Below are 18,587 nucleotides of genomic sequence, written 5' to 3' on the forward strand. Positions count from 1 at the left end.
CGGACTTCAAGCTCTATTACAAAGCCGTCATCATCAAGACAGCATGGTACTGGCACAAAAACAGACACATAGATCAGTGGAACAGAATAGAGAGCCCAGAAATCTACCCTCAACTCTATGGTCAACTAATCTTCGACAAAGCAGGAAAGAATGTCCAATGGAAAAAAAAGACAGCCTCTTCAATAAATGGTGCTGGGAAAATTGGACAGCCACATGCAGAAAAATGAAATTGGACCACTTCCTTACACCACACACGAAAATAGACTCCAAATGGATGAAGGACCTCAATGTGAGAAAGGAATCCATCAAAATCCTTGAGGAGAATGCAGGCAGCAACCTCTTCAACCTCAGCCGTAGCAACATCTTCCTAGGAACAACGGCAAAGGCAAGGGAAGCAAGGGCAAAAATGAACTCTTGGGATTTCATCAAGATCAAAGGCTTTTGCACAGCAAAGGAAACAGTTAACAAAACCAAAAGACAACTGACAGAATGGGAGAAGATATTTGCAAACGACATATCAGATAAAGGGCTAGCATCCAAAACCTATAAGGAACTTAGCAAACTCAACACCCAAAGAACAAACAATCCAATCAAGAAATGGGCAGAGGACATGAACAGACATTTCTGCAAAGAAGACATCCAGATGGCCAACAGACACATGAAAAAGTGCTCCACGTCACTCGGCATCAGGGAAATACAAATCAAAACCACAATGAGATATCACCTCACACCAGTCAGAATGGCTAAAATTAACAAGTCAGGAAATGACAGATGCTGGAGAGGATGTGGAGAAAGGGGAACCCTCCTCCACTGTTGGTGGGAATGCAAGCTGGTGCAACCACTCTGGAAAACAGCATGGAGGTTCCTCAAAATGTTGAAAATAGAACTACCCTATGACCCAGCAATTGCACTACTGGGTATTTACCCTAAAGATACAAACATAGTGATCCGAAGGGGCACGTGTACCCGAATGTTTATAGCAGCAATGTCTACAATAGCCAGACTATGGAAAGAACCTAGATGTCCATCAACAGATGAATGGATCAAGAAGATGTGGTATATATACACAATGGAATACTATGCAGCCATCAAAAGAAATGAAATCATGCCATTTGCGACGACGTGGATGGAACTAGAGCGTATCATGCTTAGTGAAATAAGTCAATGGGAGAAAGACAACTATCATATGATCTCCCTGATATGAGGACATGGAGAAGCAACATGGGGGGGTAGGGGGATAGGAGAAGAATAAATGAAACAAGATGGGATTGGGAGGGAGACAAACCATAAATGACTCTTAATCTCACAAAACAAACTGGGGGTTGCTGGGGGGAGGTGGGATTGGGAGAGGGGGAGCGGGCTATGGACTTTGGGGAGGCGAGGCGAACCATAAGAGACTATGGACTCTGAAAAACAACCTGAGGGTTTTGAAGGGTCAGGGGTGGGAGGTTGTGGGAACAGGTGGTGGGTAATGGGGAGGGCACGTTTTGAATGGAGCACTGGGTGTTGTGCAAAAAGAATGAATACTGTTACGCTGAAAAAATAAATAAAATGAAAAAAAAAAAGAACAAAAGTTTAAAAAAAAAAGAGTCAACAATTGTTAACAAAGTGCCCCATTAAAACACTTTTCTCAATTTATTTCCGCACATGGATACATTTTATTGCTAAAACATATGGTACTCAGTGGTAGACATCATGACACTTCATTCTTCAATCCTTCTTCAACAAATATTTGAGAATTCAAGGAATGTTCTCTGTATAACCACAATACTATCACTATACCCAAGAAAATTAACAAAAATTTCGCCATAACTTTCAATGTCTGATACATATTCAAATTATCCCAATTGCCTCCAAAATGTCATGGATAGGTGTTTATCTGAACCAGAACTTCACTAAAATTGACACTGAATTTGTTTGTAATGTCACTTCCATTTCTTTTTTTAAGTACTGCAATATATTTATATATTTATTTCAATTTATTATTTTATTTTATTTTTTCAATGTTCCAAGATTCATTATTTATATACCAATACCCAGTGCTCCATGCAATATGTGCCCTCCTTGATACCGACCTCCAGACTTTCATTTCTTTTAATGTAGAGCAGCCTCTAGTCACTTTTAATAATGATATTGATTTTTGAAGAGGCCAGGCCAATTGTCTTGTTGAATGCCTGCTTTCAGGATTTGCCTGATGGTTTCTTCACGATGTCATTTAAATTGTTTTGTCTTCTGTATTTTGTATATATTTAAAGTTAAGTCTAAGGACAGAGACCAGCATGCTTCTTCTCTAAAGGGCCAGGTGCAAATATTTTTAGCTTTGTATCCTTACAGCCTCCATCACAACTCAACTCTGACATTGTAGCATGAAAGCAGCCCAGACAATGAATGAGTATGGCTGTTTCCCAATAACACTTTATTAATAAAAACAGGCAGATCCCTGCATTTGGCTGCAATGTTATACTTTGCCAATTCACAGCCTAACGTTTGAATTAGGTTTCAATTAGAGTGATTTGCTAATAATTCTTTTTTTTTTTTTTTTTTTTTTTTTTTTTACAAAAAATGGGATGTTGTAACTTCATGACATATCAGGAGATACATAAAGTCAGTTTGCCCACCACTGATGATATTAAGCTTCATCATTAGTTTCAGAAGGTGGCTGTCAGATCTCCATGTTGCAAATGTACACTTTGTCCCTTGTAATTAATTGGTATTCTGTGAGGTGATTCTTTGAATCTGTGGTCCCAGCCTGTTCTCCAAAGACTTTCATTCAATGTTTTTAGTGGCCACTTATGGGATATTGAAAGAATCATGCTCTTCTAATTCCATTGTATTTTCTGCATATATTCGATGGTCTTTTGAAGTCTCACTATGGACTCATGGATAAGTTATTTAAAACACAATCCTGTATGGTCATTTTCTTTGATGTTCAAATTGATACAAAATTGGTCAGAGGGAGCCCTCAGGAAGTTTCTTGTAGGTATAACTTCTCTGGATTTAGATTTGGCTTAGACTGCATGATGAGAGTGAAATAATATGTTATCTATAAGTACATCTCACAAAATGTGCAGTAGCCATATATACCTTTTCCCACAACTCGACTAGTAAACATAAAGATGCAGAGACTCTAGTCCCCTAGATCTGATTTTATTCTGATGAAACCTTCCCTTCCCACATTTAAATTCTGTGAAATCAGGAATTGGATCTCCTTGATCTATTCCCATCACATATTTTTGGAATGAATAAATTAGTAAGTCTTGTTTCATTAGTAAGTGTTTCCAGTACTAAAACCAGGAATGTCTTGAGCAACTGGGATTAGTGTTTATACTACATGCAGGTATGTGAATATTAGTTTCTCCTCTTATGTCATTTCAGGAAAGTCCTTTGAGGCTGTTTTTCCTTGTTATATATCATTAACCTGAGAAAGAATTCTTGTAAAAGAGGTTTCTATTGGGGTAATGGGTCATAGGTCCTGATTATACTGGGAGTGAGATGAGCATGCTGTATGCACCAGAAAACTAAAAGTCTCCAGCAACTGAATATCAAAATGTTTACTGCTTACTTTCTCTCACAAGTGGTGTCAAGAAGAGTCATTTGTGATAAACATGAAAAAGCACCTTTTATGCTTTGCCCAAAGGATGGCAGCCAGCATTTTCTTCATTTTCTAAGAGACACGTTCGTCAGGCTTAGCTGTTCATTATAATTCTCCTAAGAAGGAAGGTATAAACATAATTTTGTGTTAGAAGCTGCATGATGTGCACAGAAAACTACAAAATATTATCAGAAGAAATCTGAACATACAAATTCTTGGTACAATTCACATTGCCAGAATCTCTCCTCTGCCTTCTGTGATTCTCTGGTGAGGTTTTGCAGGGCTTGTGTGTTTGGAAATACTAGGAATGAAAGCAGACTTTGAAGAAAAGTCTCCAATCCATCCTAATATTTATTTCACTTGACTTTTGTGACTATATTTACACATATTTATTGTTTGTCATATACAGGGCTGTTGTGGAATGGTGAGGGATAAAGGATGTGCAGTGACTAAGTGCAGCCTGTGCACCAGCGTTACATATCTTTATTCCTGATTACTTGGTCGATCACAACATTGTTCTCTGCTTACAGGTACTTTGTATCTTGTTCCTAAGTACAGTTAAAAAGGGGATGCACCCATGCCACACTAAGTGATGCTCTACATTGTAGGGAAAGAGGACAGTCATGTGCAAGGGTCAACGTGAGCATAGAAAGTGAGTAAAAGATTTTGGTCAAGATGGCGGGGAAGTAGGAGGAGGCACCATTTCAACCTGTACCCTAAAGTGAGCTGATTACCTACCAAAGAACTCCGACCACCCATGAAATCAGCCTGAGATCAGAATTATACACGTCTGGATCTCTACAGGAGCAGAAGACGCCAGTGGCAGGTAAAGCAGACTGGGAACGTCCGACTGATATCGGAAGATAAACAAAAGGGGGAGGGAGCCACCAGAGGTGACCGATCGGAAAGTAACACCCCAACACCAGAGTGCTCTGCGTCTGGGGACCAGCATTAACTTGGAGTCTGGTTGAAAGCACTCAAAAAACAAACAGCAAAGGATCGTGGGGGGTACTAGTGGGAACCTGGGCGGGTAGGGTCAGGGACCTAAGTCCCCGGACCCAGGACAGCCTCCCCTGGCGTGGAGCCAGAGAGAGTGCGGCGGAGAAATCAGGTCTCCGTCCCTGAGCCGCCAGTGCACCTGACCCGCCAGCGCGCCCGAGAACGAGTGGGTTCTGGCTCCCATGATGGGCTGGGAGCCTGGCCAGACGGCAATCCTGAAACACGCGCGTCCCACACCCTCCCTTGGGATAGGTGCTCATAGGCGCTAGCCTGGAGCTCTGGCAGCAGGAAAAACCAGACATTCCCAGCCTGGGACAGCGGGAAAATCTCAGTGTGCGATCTCTGCTTGGAACCTCTCTGGCGGTCTGGAGCTGCCTAGACAGCCACCGCTGCCCTGGTTTTGGGTACAACAAGGAGCTCCTGCATCCCCAGGGACAGTGACCCAGAACCGACTCTGCCAGCAGCTTTTGCAAAACAGTCTGAGGCTTCTCTCTGAGAGGGAGGTTGGGGTGCTGTTTGCTCTCCTCTAAACCTCCAAAAACCATCAAAAGCTGTCAAGGCAAGAGAAAGCAGATGAAAGAACATAAAAACCCCCAGAGAGCAAAAGGCTGAAAAAAAACAGTTTCCGGAAAAAAAAAAAAAAAGAGCTCACCCCCTTGAGGGGAGCGGGAGGACCTAACTCAGGGAACATCATTGTCTGAAAACCCACGTGGCAGGCCCCTCCCCCAGAAAACCAACCAGGAAGGAAGAAAAAAAAAAAGACTACAAGAGAACAATCACAACTACTTCATAAATACAACTTTTATTTTTAACTCTTTACCACTATTCTGGTTCTTTTTTTTTTTTTTAATACATACAGATAATTTTATTAACCTATTTACCATCGCACTGAGATGAGATCAAATTCTTTAATAACCTTCTAACCTGAACTGTTTGATACATACACCCGTGTTTTTCTTTTGCTTTTCTATTTTTGAATTCTTTTTTAATTTTAACTTAGTTTAGTCTAGTTTATTCTTTTTTAATTTTTGTTTTCTACTATACATATAGAGTTAAACTTCAAGGTAATCCCCTTTCCCCAATCAATGCTACCCCTATAGGCAAACCAGTTTCTAATCCCCCTGTAACTTAGGAAAGTTGAGTCCCTTAACAAAAACATCAAGATACCTTCAGGAAGAATCAAAATAACCTTCCTTACCCAAACTGAGAATTTATAACCACTCTCCCAATTTTTCCTTCTGTCAGTGTTTCTGTGAATTTGTGTTTGTCCTGATAATATATAAATCTTATACTTGGGGTTCTTTCTGATGAGGTTCTTCCCTTTTTATTGCTTATATATATATTTTTTTCTCTTGTCATATACTTTTATCAGTCTTTTTGTTTGTCTGTTTTTGTTTGTATACTTCATAAATCTTACCTTGTGGCCCATTTGGGCTGAGCCTTTTCTTTTATCTTCCCTTTTTTTCCTATCTCTCTCTCTCTCTCTCTTTTTTTTTCCTTTTTTCTTTCCCCCTTTTTTCTTTCTTCTTCTCTATTTCTTTTTCTTTTATTTTTTCTCTCATTTGGGTGGGGCACCCTGATTGCACAGAAGCGTTCCAGGGTGCACATTGACTGCACCACAATCGATACATCCAGCTGCATCTGTTTAGTCATCTCTTACCAAAATGACTAGGAGGAGGAATACCCAACAGAAGAAAAATACAGAGGATGGGCCTTCTGCAACAGAGCTAATGGCTATCGACATAGACAATATGTCAGAAAAGGAATTCAGACTAACAATTATCCAGGCAATAGCTAGGTTGGAGAAAGCCATGGATGACCAAACAGAATTGATTAGGGCAGAACTGAAAGCCACCAGGGATGATGTTCACAATGTTATGGCAGAACTGAAAGCCACCAGGGATGATGTTCAAAATGCTCTCAATGGGTTCCAATCTAATCTAAATTCTCTAAAAGCTAGGGTAACTGAGACAGAAGATAGAATTAGTGATCTGGAGGACAAACAGATAGAGAGAAAGGATCAGGAGGAAGCCTGGAACAAACAGCTCAGAAGTCACGAAAACAGAATCAGGGAAATAAACGATGCCACGAAACGTTCCAACGTCAGAATTATTGGAATCCCTGAAGGGGAGGAAAAAGAAAGAAGTCTAGAAGATATAGTGGAACAAGTTGTCTATGAACATTTTCCCAATCTCACAAATGGAAACAACGTTCATGTACTAGAGGCAGAGAGATTTCCTCCCAAGATTTTAAATTCTCGAAAGTCCTCACGACACCTTATAGTTAGAATGAGGAATTATGTTTCAAGAGAGACCCTCTTAAAAGCAGCTAGGACAAAAAAGCTCCTTACGTACAGAGGAAAGCCCATTAGAATAACGTCAGACCTTTCCACAGAGACCTGGCAAGCCAGGAAGGGCTGGCAAAATATATTCAGAGTGCTAAATGAGAAGAACATGCAACCAAGTATACTCTATCCAGCAAGACTGACATTTAAAATGGATGGAGAGATAAAGAGTTTCCAAGACCGGCAAGGCTTAAAAGACTATGCAACCAGCAAGCCGACACTGCAGGAAATATTAAGGGGGGTCCTACAAAAGAGAAAAAATCCTAAGAATATCATTGAACAGAAATATAGAAACAATCTACAGACAGAAAGACTTCAAAGGCAACACGATGTCAATAAAAACCTATCTCTCAATAATCACTCTCAATGTGAATGGCCTAAATGCGCCCATAAAATGACACAGGGTTGCAGATTGGATAAAACGACAGGACCCATCCATATGTTCTCTACAAGAGACCCATTTTGAACCTAAGGATACACCCAGACTGAAAGTGAAGGGATGGAGAAGCATCTTTCATGCCAGTGGGCCTCAAAAGAAGGCCAGGGTAGCGATTCTCATATCAGATAAATTAGATTTTAAACTAAAGACTGTAGTCAGAGATACAGAAGGACACTACATAATTCTTAAAGGGACTATCCGCCAAGACGATCTAACAATTGTGAATATCTATGCCCCCAATATGGGAGCACCCAATTACATAAGAAAACTATTAATCAAGATAAAGAGTCATATTGATATGAATACAATAATAGTAGGAGATCTTAATACGTCTCTCTCAGAAATAGACAGATCATCGAAGCAGAAAATTAATAAAGAAATAAGAGCATTGAATGAAACATTGGACCAGATGGACCTCATCGACGTATACAGAACATTCCACCCTAAAACAACAGAATACTCATTCTTCTCAAGTGCACATGGAACCTTCTCCAGAATAGACCACATACTGGGTCACAAAGCAGGACTCAACCGATACCAAAAGACTGACATTATTCCCTGCATATTCTCAGATCACAATGCTTTGAAACTGGAGCTCAATCACAAGGAAAAGTTCAGAAGGAACTCAAACACCTGGAAGCTAAAGACCACCTTGCTTAAGAATGCTTGGATCAACCAGGAGATCAAAGATGAACTTAAACAATTCATGGAAACCAATGAGAATGAAGACACTTCGGTCCAAAACCTATGGGATACAGCAAAGGTGGTTCTAAGGGGGAAATACATAGCCATCCAAGCCTCCCTCAAAAACACTGAAAAATCCAGAATACACCAGCTGTCTCTACACCTTAAAGAACTGGAGAATCAACAACAAATCAAACCAACTCCACATGCAAAAAGGGAAATAATCAAGATTAGAGCAGAGATCAATGAGGTAGAAACGAGAGATACAGTAGAACGTATCAATGAAACTAGAAGCTGGTTTTTTGAAAGAATCAATAAGATCGATAAACCATTGGCCACAGTAATCCAAAAGAAAAGAGAGAAAGCCCAAATTAATAAAATTATGAATGAAAAGGGAGAGATCACAAGTGACACCAAGGAAATAGAAACAATCATCAGAAATTATTACCAACACTTATATGCCAATAAGCTAAGCAACCTAGATGAAATGGATGCATTCCTGGAAAACTATAAACTCCCAAAATTGAACCAGGAAGAAATTGACAACCTGAATAGACCAATATCTAATAATGAGATTAAAGCAGTGATCAAAAACCTCTCAAAAAACAAGAGCCCAGGACCTGACAGATTCCCTGGGAATTCTACCAAACGTTCAAAGAAGAAATAACACCAATTCTCCTGAAGCTGTTCCAAAAAATTGAAGCAGAAGGAAAACTTCCAGACTTTTTTTTATGAAGCCAGCATTACCCTGATCCCCAAACCAGGCAAAGACCCTACCAAAAAGGAGAATTTCAGACCAATATTACTGATGAATATGGATGCAAAGATTCTCAATAAGATCCTAGTGAACAGGATCCAGCAGCACATTAAAAAGATTATCCACTGTGACCAGGTGGGATTCATCCCTGGGTTGCAAGGCTGGTTCAACATTCGCAAATCAATCAGTGTGATCGAACAAATCAATAAGAGAAGAGAGAAGGACCACATGGTCCTCTCAATTGATGCAGAAAAAGCATTTGACAAAATCCAGCATCCGTTCCTGATGAAAATGCTTCAAAGGATAGGGATAGAGGGAACATTCCTGAATTTCATAAAATCTATCTATGAAAGACCCACAGCAAATATCATCCTCAAAGGGAAAAAGCTTGCAGTCTTCCCGTTGAGATCAGGAACACGACAAGGATGCCCACTCTCACCACTCTTGTTCAACATAGTATTAGAAGTTCTAATAACGGCAATCAGAAAACAAAAAGAAATAAAAGGTTTCCAAATTGGCAAGGAAGAAGTCAAACTCTCTCTCTTTGCAGATGACATGATTCTTTATATGGAAAACCCCAAAGACTCCAACCCCAAACTACTAGAACTCATACAGCAATTCAGTAATGTGGCAGGATACAAAGTCAATGTACAGAAATCAGTGGCTTTCTTATACACTAACAATGAAAATACAGAAAGGGAAATTAGAGAATCGATTCCTTTTACTATAGCACCAAGAACCATAAGATTCCTGGGAATAAACCTAACCAAAGAGGTAAAGGACCTGTACTCGAGGAACTACAGAACACTCATGAAAGAAATTGAAGAAGACACAAAAAGATGGAAGACTGTTCCATGCTCTTGGATTGGAAGAATAAACATTGTTAAAATGTCTATACTGCCTAGAGCAATCTATACTTTTAATGCCATTCCGATCAAAATTCCACCGATATTTTTCAGAGAGCTGGAGCAAATAATCCTAAAATTTGTATGGAATCAGAAGAGACCCCGAATTGCTAAGGAAATGTTGAAAAACAAAAACAAAACTGGCGGCATCACGTTACCTGATTTCAAGCTTTACTACAAAGCTGTGATCACCAAGACAGCGTGGTACTGGCAAAAAACAGACACATAGACCAGTGGAATAGAGTGGAGAGCCCAGATATGGACCCTCAACTCTATGGTGAAAAAATCTTCGACAAAACAGGACAAAATATTCAATGGAAAAAAGAGTCTCTTCAATAAATGGTGCTGGGAAAACTGGACAGCGATATGTAGAAGAATGAAACTCGACCATTCTCTTACACCGTACACAAAGATAAACTCGAAATGGATAAAAGACCTCAACGTGAGACAGGAATCTATCAGAATCCTAGAGGAGAACATAGGCTGTAACCTCTTCGATATCAGCCACAGCAACTTCTTTCAAGATATGTCTCCAAAGGCCAAGGAAACAAAAGCCAAAATGAACTTCTGGGACTTCATCAAGATCAAAAGTTTCTGCACAGCAATGGAAACAGTCAACAAAACAAAAAGGCAACCCACAGAATGGGAGAAGATATTTGCAAATGACAGTACAGACAAAAGGTTGATATCCAGGATCTATAAAGAACTTCTCAAACTCAACACACACAAAACAGATAATCATATCAAAAAATGGGCAGAAGATATGAACAGACACTTCTCCAACGAAGACATACAAATGGCTATCAGACACATGAAAAAATGTTCATCATCACTAGCCATCAGGGAGATTCAAATTAAAACCACATTGAGATACCACCTGACACCAGTTAGAATGGCCAAAATTAGCAAGACAGGAAACAACGTGTGTTGGAGAGGATGTGGAGAAAGGGGAACCCTCTTCCACTATTGGTGGGAATGCAAGTTAGTGCAGCCACTTTTTAGAACAGTGTGGAGATTCCTGAAGAAATTAAGAATAGAGCTTCCCTATGACCCTGCAATTGCACTGCTGGGTATTTACCCCAAAGATACAGATGTAGTGAAAAGAAGGGCCATATGTACCCCAATGTTTATGGCAGCAATGGCTACGGTCGCCAAACTGTGGAAAGAACTAAGATGCCCTTCAACGGATGAATGGATAAGGAAGATGTGGTCCATATACACAATGGAGTATTATGCCTCCATCAGAAAGGATGAATACGCAACTTTTGTAGCAACATGGACGGGACTGGAAGAAATTATGCTGAGTGAAATAAGTCAAGCAGAGAGAGTCAAGTATCATATGGTCTCACTTATTTGTGGAGCATAACAAATAACATGGAGGACATGGGGAGATGGAGAGGAGAGGGAGTTGAGGGAAACTGGAAGGGGAGATGAACCATGAGAAACTATGGACTCTGAAAAACAACCAGAGGGTTATGAAGGGGCGGCAGGGGGGTGGGGGGGTGTGGGAGGTTGAGGAACCAGGTGGTGGGTAATAGGGAGGGCACGTACTGCATGGAGCACTGGGTGTGATGCCAAAACAATGAACACTGTTATGCTGTAAATAAACAAATAAACGAATTAAAAAAAAAAAAGAAAGTGAGTGAAAGTATCGGAAGACCTCCTTTCAAGATAGGGAAGTGTCTTCAAGTGAGTTCAGGTGAAAACCAAGTATAAGTCATCATAGATAATCACCTGCGGTATACCCAGATTGTCAGTGAAGTAGGCATGAGCTTCTCAAGAGAACTGGTTAGTGAAGTGCTGTGGGAACACTGGATAATCTTACCACACTGTGTTTGGAGTCATCAGACATGGTCCCACTTGAGAGAGTGTACTTCTCAGACTCAGCTTTCGTTTTTCCAACTCCTTTGAACCATTTCTTGTATTGTTCCCGGACCTGTAGAGACAAAACATGCTTGGGTCAGCTCACTGATGGGAGTGAGCATAGGAAGGGTCCTGGGTGGGAATGGGCAGTAGTACCTGCTGGCTCAGGATGCAGTACACCAGGAAGATGAAGACGCCCTGCAGGCCGTTGATGATAGTGAAGAGGTAAGCCATGACATGGGCAGCTGGACCCACCTGAAGGATGCCCAGACACCACGTGCAGCCCAAGATGAGCAGCTGAGCTGTGGCTTTAAATGTCAGCATCCTGGGTAGGAGGAGGAAGGAGGTCAGGATGTATCCAGAACAACACAACCAGGGCTGGTTTCATGTCCACTCCATGATGCTTCTGACTGAGTTGTGATCAACTTTGACCTTTACTGTCAACTGTTCCCTAAAGATAAACACTATTTGTGTCCATTTGACTAGGGCTGAGGATAAAGGTGACATTCAAGAATGTGAGTTTCAAAAAGATCATGATGTTTCATGAAGATTCCTAATTTTATTCAACTGATATTACTGAGAATATTCTATGGACCTGGCTCTAGGCTGGAGCTAGGGCATTCAAAATTACAAAGTACAAGATTTCTGTTCTCAGACACTGAAAATCTGGTGGAAAGACAAGAACAAATGGTCACTTATAACATTTGCGAAGTGAGGTACTTCTTTCCATCCAGGGCTATTCCTGTCCTCACCCTTTCCATGAGGTGAGCCAGGATATGCTTTGCCCAGAATAGAGGGCATTGATTCTGTGTAAAGTTGAGGAAAGCAAAGGACATCCCCAAACTCTTAGAGGATGTGATATGTGGATGATGAAACTGAGTTCACCAGGTGCAAGAGAAGGGAGAAAGCAGAGGGCAGAGCATGCATGAAGGCGTGAGCATGGTAGGGTGTGCTGGTTCTGAAAACTGTTACGTGATTTCCTGAGTGTGTTATAAGGATATGAATGTTGACAAGATCTTTTTCATGGATCCCTGATAGCAATCTCTGCTTGTCAGAACAATGTCATTTCTCTCTGTAGCTGAAGTAGTTTGTTGTTGAGCTGAAGTAGTTGTTGTTGAGTAGTTTGTGTTGTTGCACAGATGGAATGTTTTTGGTATGGGTGTCAGCAGCAAACCACAGAATCTGACTTGGCTGCCAAGAAGGATTGCTGCCCTTCTCTTTTTCTGTCTCCTCAAGAGTTCTGTGAAGAGACACCAGAGCCTTGGAGGCATGAGGACAATGTTCTGTCTGGGGCATGGTGTGCCCCTGTGACCCATCCTCACCTTGTGTTCTGGAGGGTGGACACATCGCTGTTGAGTGAGGAGAGCTTTTTTTTCACAATCCAGAAGGTCATCAGAAAGAAAACCAAATTAATCTGCAGAAAACCCACAGGCATTTTAACTACATTACACATTTGGAAAACCTTCATCCTAGCTCATCCAGATGCTAATGTGGCAGGTGAGAAGCTTTTGTGTTTCATAACAGTCCTAGAGAAACAGACCAAAATCCTCTAAATCAGGCCCATGTTTGTCTTGTAACTTCAGTGACCACTTCAATTCAGTTTGCATGGGAATTCCAAATTTTAGCACTGAAAAAGCTATGTTTCAGGGAACATATGATTCCTGGTTTTACCGTGGGAATTCCCACCTCCTGGGAGCTCCTCATCAGTCCTGGAATGATTGCTCACCCTGCCTTTCACCCGCCTTATACACCTGTTCTTTGAATGACCCTCAGCTGGGCCGGTGGGCTGCTCTGATGTCATCCATTACTCACAGAAAAGATGGTGCAGACGGGGCCAAGGAAGGTCCATATGAATCCTTTGTCTGTGTGGAGCCAGCATCTAAGAGAAAGATGGGAAGAAATTCAAGAAAATATTGGCTTTCCTGAATAAAAGATTTATAAATAAACATATCCCCCTCAATGTTTCCTCCTGCCTTCTCCATCATTATTATTATTGCTTTTTTTTGTGTGTAAACATTTAACATACTCTCCTAGTCAATTTTAAGTACACAATACTTAACTACTGTTGGGGAAAACCACTATGTAATATAAATCTCCTAAACTTATTTATTTTGCAGAACTACATCTTTGCATATGCCTTTGATGGTGGCAATAATTTCATGAGTATTAGCCCCAAACTTAACAGGTTGCCTACATTAATTACATACAGTGTTTTACATGTCATCACACCTTTATAAAGTGGTCTTTAAAAAAAGATAAGTTCCTTTCATAAAGCTTTCTTATGTCTTGGTACCCAGACATACTAGCAGAAGTAAATATAATTTTTAAATAGAAAATAGCAGTATTGATCTATAAATTAATTTATGTTTTTTTTTTGATAACTATTGAGTGTCTCCTCTGTCTCAGGATCTGTGCTTGGCCTAGAAGCCTGGCTGGGATTAGGGTGGAGTGGTCTCAGTCCTCAGGGAGACATCAGCAAGGTGGGAGAGTCAACAATTAGTAGACAAAATCAAGGTGATAAATTTTATGTACAAGTATGAAGAGCTATGAGGATATGTAACTGAATCCATAACTTAGTCTGGGGTATAGGAGATCCAGATAGTCAGGAAGTGTTTCTCTGAAAGAACTGAATTGTATTTAAGATGCAATATAAGTGATGAGTGGGCATAGATAGGTGAAAATTTTGGACCATGAAAGAAGTGAGTGAAAAAAACCCAAATTAGACAAAACAGTGAGCCTGATCCAGCCTTGAGGCTCATGTGTGTTACATAACTTATGACTCACGAGGACACAGGTACTGACACACTCACAGATGAGGCATCTCAAGACCACACTGAGAGTAAGGACTACAACTGCCCCTCAGAACAATGTATTACTTAAAATATAACTCATGGGAAATTTTACTAGTTACTAAGCACACTGAGACATAGCCTTAAGAAAAACACATACTGGGGGAGAGAATGATATATGGCCTTGAAGCTGAGCAGCTGGGGATGCCTGGCTAGGTCAGGGCAGAATGTCACCTGCTTCATTTTTCCATTATATCCCTTTTCCCCCCAGAGAGTACCTGTGGCTACTTAGATAAGACCTTTGAATGTGCTTGTTCAGCTATAAACTTTATACTGCTTGTACAGACATATTTTGCTCTCCTTGTTTATCTACAAGACATATGACTAATGTATGGCCTTCTTCGGCCCTTCTGTTGGTTACTGTTTCTATCTAATAAAAGTGAGACAGAGGAGTTGTTTGGCACAACAGTCTTTTCTACTGTTGTCCCCTGCTCCCTTTCTCTTGCAGCTGACTTGTTTAGGCCTCATTCTTCTCCAGTTCGCTGACAGGAAGGGGCAAGTGGAGCCTGAACAGGGACTTGAAATGAAACAGAAGCCCCAATGTGAGTTTTTGCATGGCTGTGCCTTTTTCCTGCTGGTGAGTTGTGGGTATTTATCACAGGGTATGGGTAATCTAGAGAGCACAAACAATTATCGCCCTTACATTTGCTTACTGAGATGGCTCCTAAAGGTGGGAGGAACAAAAGGCAGCGGGGGCCAACTTATGGAGCTTTTAAAGGTAAGTAAAGAACATTGCTCCTAGTTCCTTATATTAGGGATTTAGATTTACAAACATGGGAAAAAGTAGGTCATGAGTTAAAACTTTTGCATACTAAAGGAAAACCAATTCCAATTACTATATGGCCTACTTGGACCCTCATTCACTCCATTTTGGAGCCTTTACAAACCCCTGATTTAGAGAGCAATAATGAATGTTCAGAAAAAAACTAAAAAAGAGGAACCTGAACACACCATCCAGGAGGAAAAAAAATTACTAAGGCCATCATGAAAGAATATATAAAGGAGGAACCTCTTCCTCCTCTTCCTCAATAACAGAACAAAAGGTGTGAATGGCACTGCCATCATGGGCTTCATCATTCTATAAGAAGGCACCACTTAATAAAAAAGATGAAAAATACATTCTATCAGCCATTCAAAAAGGCATCCTTGAAGCACAATGAGGAGGAGACCTAGATGCCTTACATTTTAACTTCCCAGTTATTATTAAAGAACATGTCCCTCTGGGACATGATTCTAACAACCCTAATGGTATCTATGAGGCCAAACATGAGCCATTTCCCTTCAAATTATTGAAGGAACTAAAACAAGCAGTACAAAAGTATGGAGTTAATTCTTCATTTACAATGGGAATCATTCAAGGCATTGCAGAAGGCAATCGACTTATTTCGATTGATTGGTCCTTGTTAGCAAAACAGTTCTATCTTCAAGTGAGTTCTTACAATTTAAAGCATGGTGGTAGAGTCATGCAGAAACAGCAGAGCTGTTTCATAACAGAGCTAGTAATGTTCCTTTTTCCATGGAACAGCTCATTGGTGTTGGGCCATGGGCCCAGGTGCAAGACCAGGTACTAATGAATGATCAAGCTATTGAGCAGCTCCGATGTTGTTGTTTGAGAGCCTAACAGTGCTGGATTAGATATCCCCATTCCCAAAGATTATCTCTTAATGCCTGCCAAGCTTCTCGCTAAAATCCCAACTAATATTTATGGCCCTTTACCGAAGGGAACCAGTGGGTTATTTTTGGGTAGATCTAGCCTTACTTCAAAGGGAGTACTAGTTCACACCGGCATTATTGATTCAGATTATACTGGTAAAATTTCAGTGATGTTAACTACTGTGGCTCCATACCATTTTCAAAAAGAAGGCTGCATTGCCCAGTTGTTACTTTTACCCTATCTCCAGGGTCAGTCTAATAACAAACAAAGAAACTCCAATGGGTTTGGAAATATGGGAAATACTGGCGCATATTTAACTGACAAAATTTATCAAGATAGACCAATTTGTCATCTTAAAATACAAGGAAAAGAATTTTCAGGTCTACTGATACTGAAGCTGATGTCTCTATCATAAGCTCATTACATTGGCCTAAAAAATGGTCATATAATTCCTCGTTTGTTACTATTACAGGATTAGGACAGGCTGGCAGTGTGCATCTAAGCTCCAATCTTCTTTTCTGTGAAGGACCTAAGGGTCAATAGGGTTATGTACAGCCATATATTGTAGACTTACCCATTAACCTTTGGGGGCGAGATTTACTAAGTCAGTGAGAAACCCCTCTCGTTATACTTTCTCCTAAGGAGGATTCCTAGATTTTTCACTGAGGGCCACTGCTCCTGAACCCATTAATTTAAATTGAAAGAATGACAAACTTATTTGGGTGGAGCAGTGGCCCTTAACACAAGAGAAATTACTTACTTTGCAAACCCTAGTAGAGGAACAGATAAAAAGAATCTCACAGTCCTTGGAATTCACCAGTTTTTGTTATTAAGGAAAAATCAGGAACATGGAAACTTTTAACAGACCTGTGTGTGGTTAATTCTGCTATCCAACCCATGGGGTCTCTCCAATCTGGATTGCCTTCCCCTAATCTAGTCCCACATGAATGGCCAATAATTGTCATAGATTTACAGGATTGCTTTTATACTATACCACTTGCTAAGGAAGACTGTCCCTGTTTTGCTTTCACTATTCCCAGTGTAAATTTAAAAGAACCAGCCAAAAGATATCAATGGAAAGTTCTTCCACAAGAAATGTTAAATAGCCCCACTATCTGTCAGGAGTATGTTGCAAAAGTTATACAGCCAGATAGAAATCAATTTCCACAAATTTATCTTATCCATTATATGGATGATATGTTATGTGCAGCCTCTGGCAACGTGCAATTGCAGGATACATTCAGAATGCATCTATTGCAATTTAAAAAATACAAACTAATTATAGCTCCAAAAAAATACAAGTCACCACACCTTTCTTATATTTCAGGTTCATTATGGACAGGACCTCAGTTAAACCACAAGAAGTTCAAATCCATAGAGAGAAAATTACAACCTTGAATGATTTACAAAAATAATTGGGAAGATGTGGTCCATATACACTATGGAGTATTATGCCTCCATCAGAAAGGATGAATACCCAACTTTTGTAGCAACATGGATGGGACTGGAAGAGATTATGCTGAGTGAAATAAGTCAAGCAGAGAGAGTCAAGTATCATATTGTTTCACTTATTTGTGGAGCATAACAAATAACAAGGAGGACATAGGGAGATGGAGAGGAGAATGAAGTTGAGGGAAATTGGAAGGGGAGATGAGCCATGAGAGACTCTGGACTCTGAAAAACAACCTGAGGGTTTTGAAGGGGTGGAGGGGTGGGAGGTTGGGGGAGCCAGGTGGTGGGTATAAGGTAGGGCACATATTGCATGGAGCACTGGGTGTGTATCATAAACAATGAATTCTGTTACGCTGAAAAGAAATAAAAAAAATTATTGGGAGACATTAATTGGATAAGACCTAAAATTGGAATTCCCACTTATGCTTTGCAGCATCTATTTGCCTCTTTAAAGGGAGATCCTAATTTAAACAGCCCTAGGACCCTATCAAAAGAGGCCTTAAAAGAATTACAATTTATTGAAAGCCAGATTCATTCAATACAAATGGATAGAGTCCAACCGGAAATACCATTAGATCTTCTCATTTTTCATACCCCACATACACCCACTGGGTTAATTATTCAGGAAAAACTAATTATAGAATGGATTTTTCTCCCAAATAATACTCTTAAAACATTCACTACCTATATAGACCATATTGGCAGTATTATTCAATTAGAAAGGAAAAGGACTCAGCAAATACAGGGGTATGATCCACAGGTTATTGTTCTGCCTTTAAATAAGACACAAATTGAAATGGCATTCCAAAATAATTTAAATTGGCAAATTGTCCTTAGTGGCTTTACTGGAAACACTTCTTTTCATTATTCCTCTTTATCTGTTGTTTCCTTTTTAAAACATACAGCTTTTGTCCCTCCTAAAATTACTTCTAAAAATCCAATAACAGATGCCCCTACTTACTTTTCTGATGGCTCTGTCAAAGATAAAGCTTGTTATTATGGTCCTACTTTGAAGGTCATAACTACTACCGGTCTCTCAGCACAAAAAT

General features: G+C 40.1%; 1 protein-coding gene across 1 annotated transcript in view; it reads right to left on the reverse strand.

The window, feature by feature from the left end:
- Positions 1 to 2,490: 2,490 nt before the first annotated feature.
- LOC123933178 (adhesion G protein-coupled receptor E2-like) overlaps positions 2,491 to 18,587 on the reverse strand; it is a 46,556-nt gene continuing 30,459 nt past the window's right edge. Inside the window, exons 16-21 of the mRNA XM_045992188.1 lie at positions 13,396 to 13,462; positions 12,906 to 12,997; positions 11,740 to 11,908; positions 11,546 to 11,656; positions 3,618 to 3,708; positions 2,491 to 3,013 (exon numbers count right to left, since the gene is read on the reverse strand). Coding sequence (XP_045848144.1) covers positions 3,658 to 3,708; positions 11,546 to 11,656; positions 11,740 to 11,908; positions 12,906 to 12,997; positions 13,396 to 13,462 — 490 coding nt within the window. The 3' untranslated portion in view covers positions 2,491 to 3,013; positions 3,618 to 3,657. The remainder of the gene's footprint in view (positions 3,014 to 3,617; positions 3,709 to 11,545; positions 11,657 to 11,739; positions 11,909 to 12,905; positions 12,998 to 13,395; positions 13,463 to 18,587) is intronic.

Source organism: Meles meles, chromosome 20, assembly GCF_922984935.1.
Source record: "Meles meles chromosome 20, mMelMel3.1 paternal haplotype, whole genome shotgun sequence".
In the NCBI taxonomy this organism is placed as follows: domain Eukaryota; kingdom Metazoa; phylum Chordata; class Mammalia; order Carnivora; family Mustelidae; genus Meles; species Meles meles.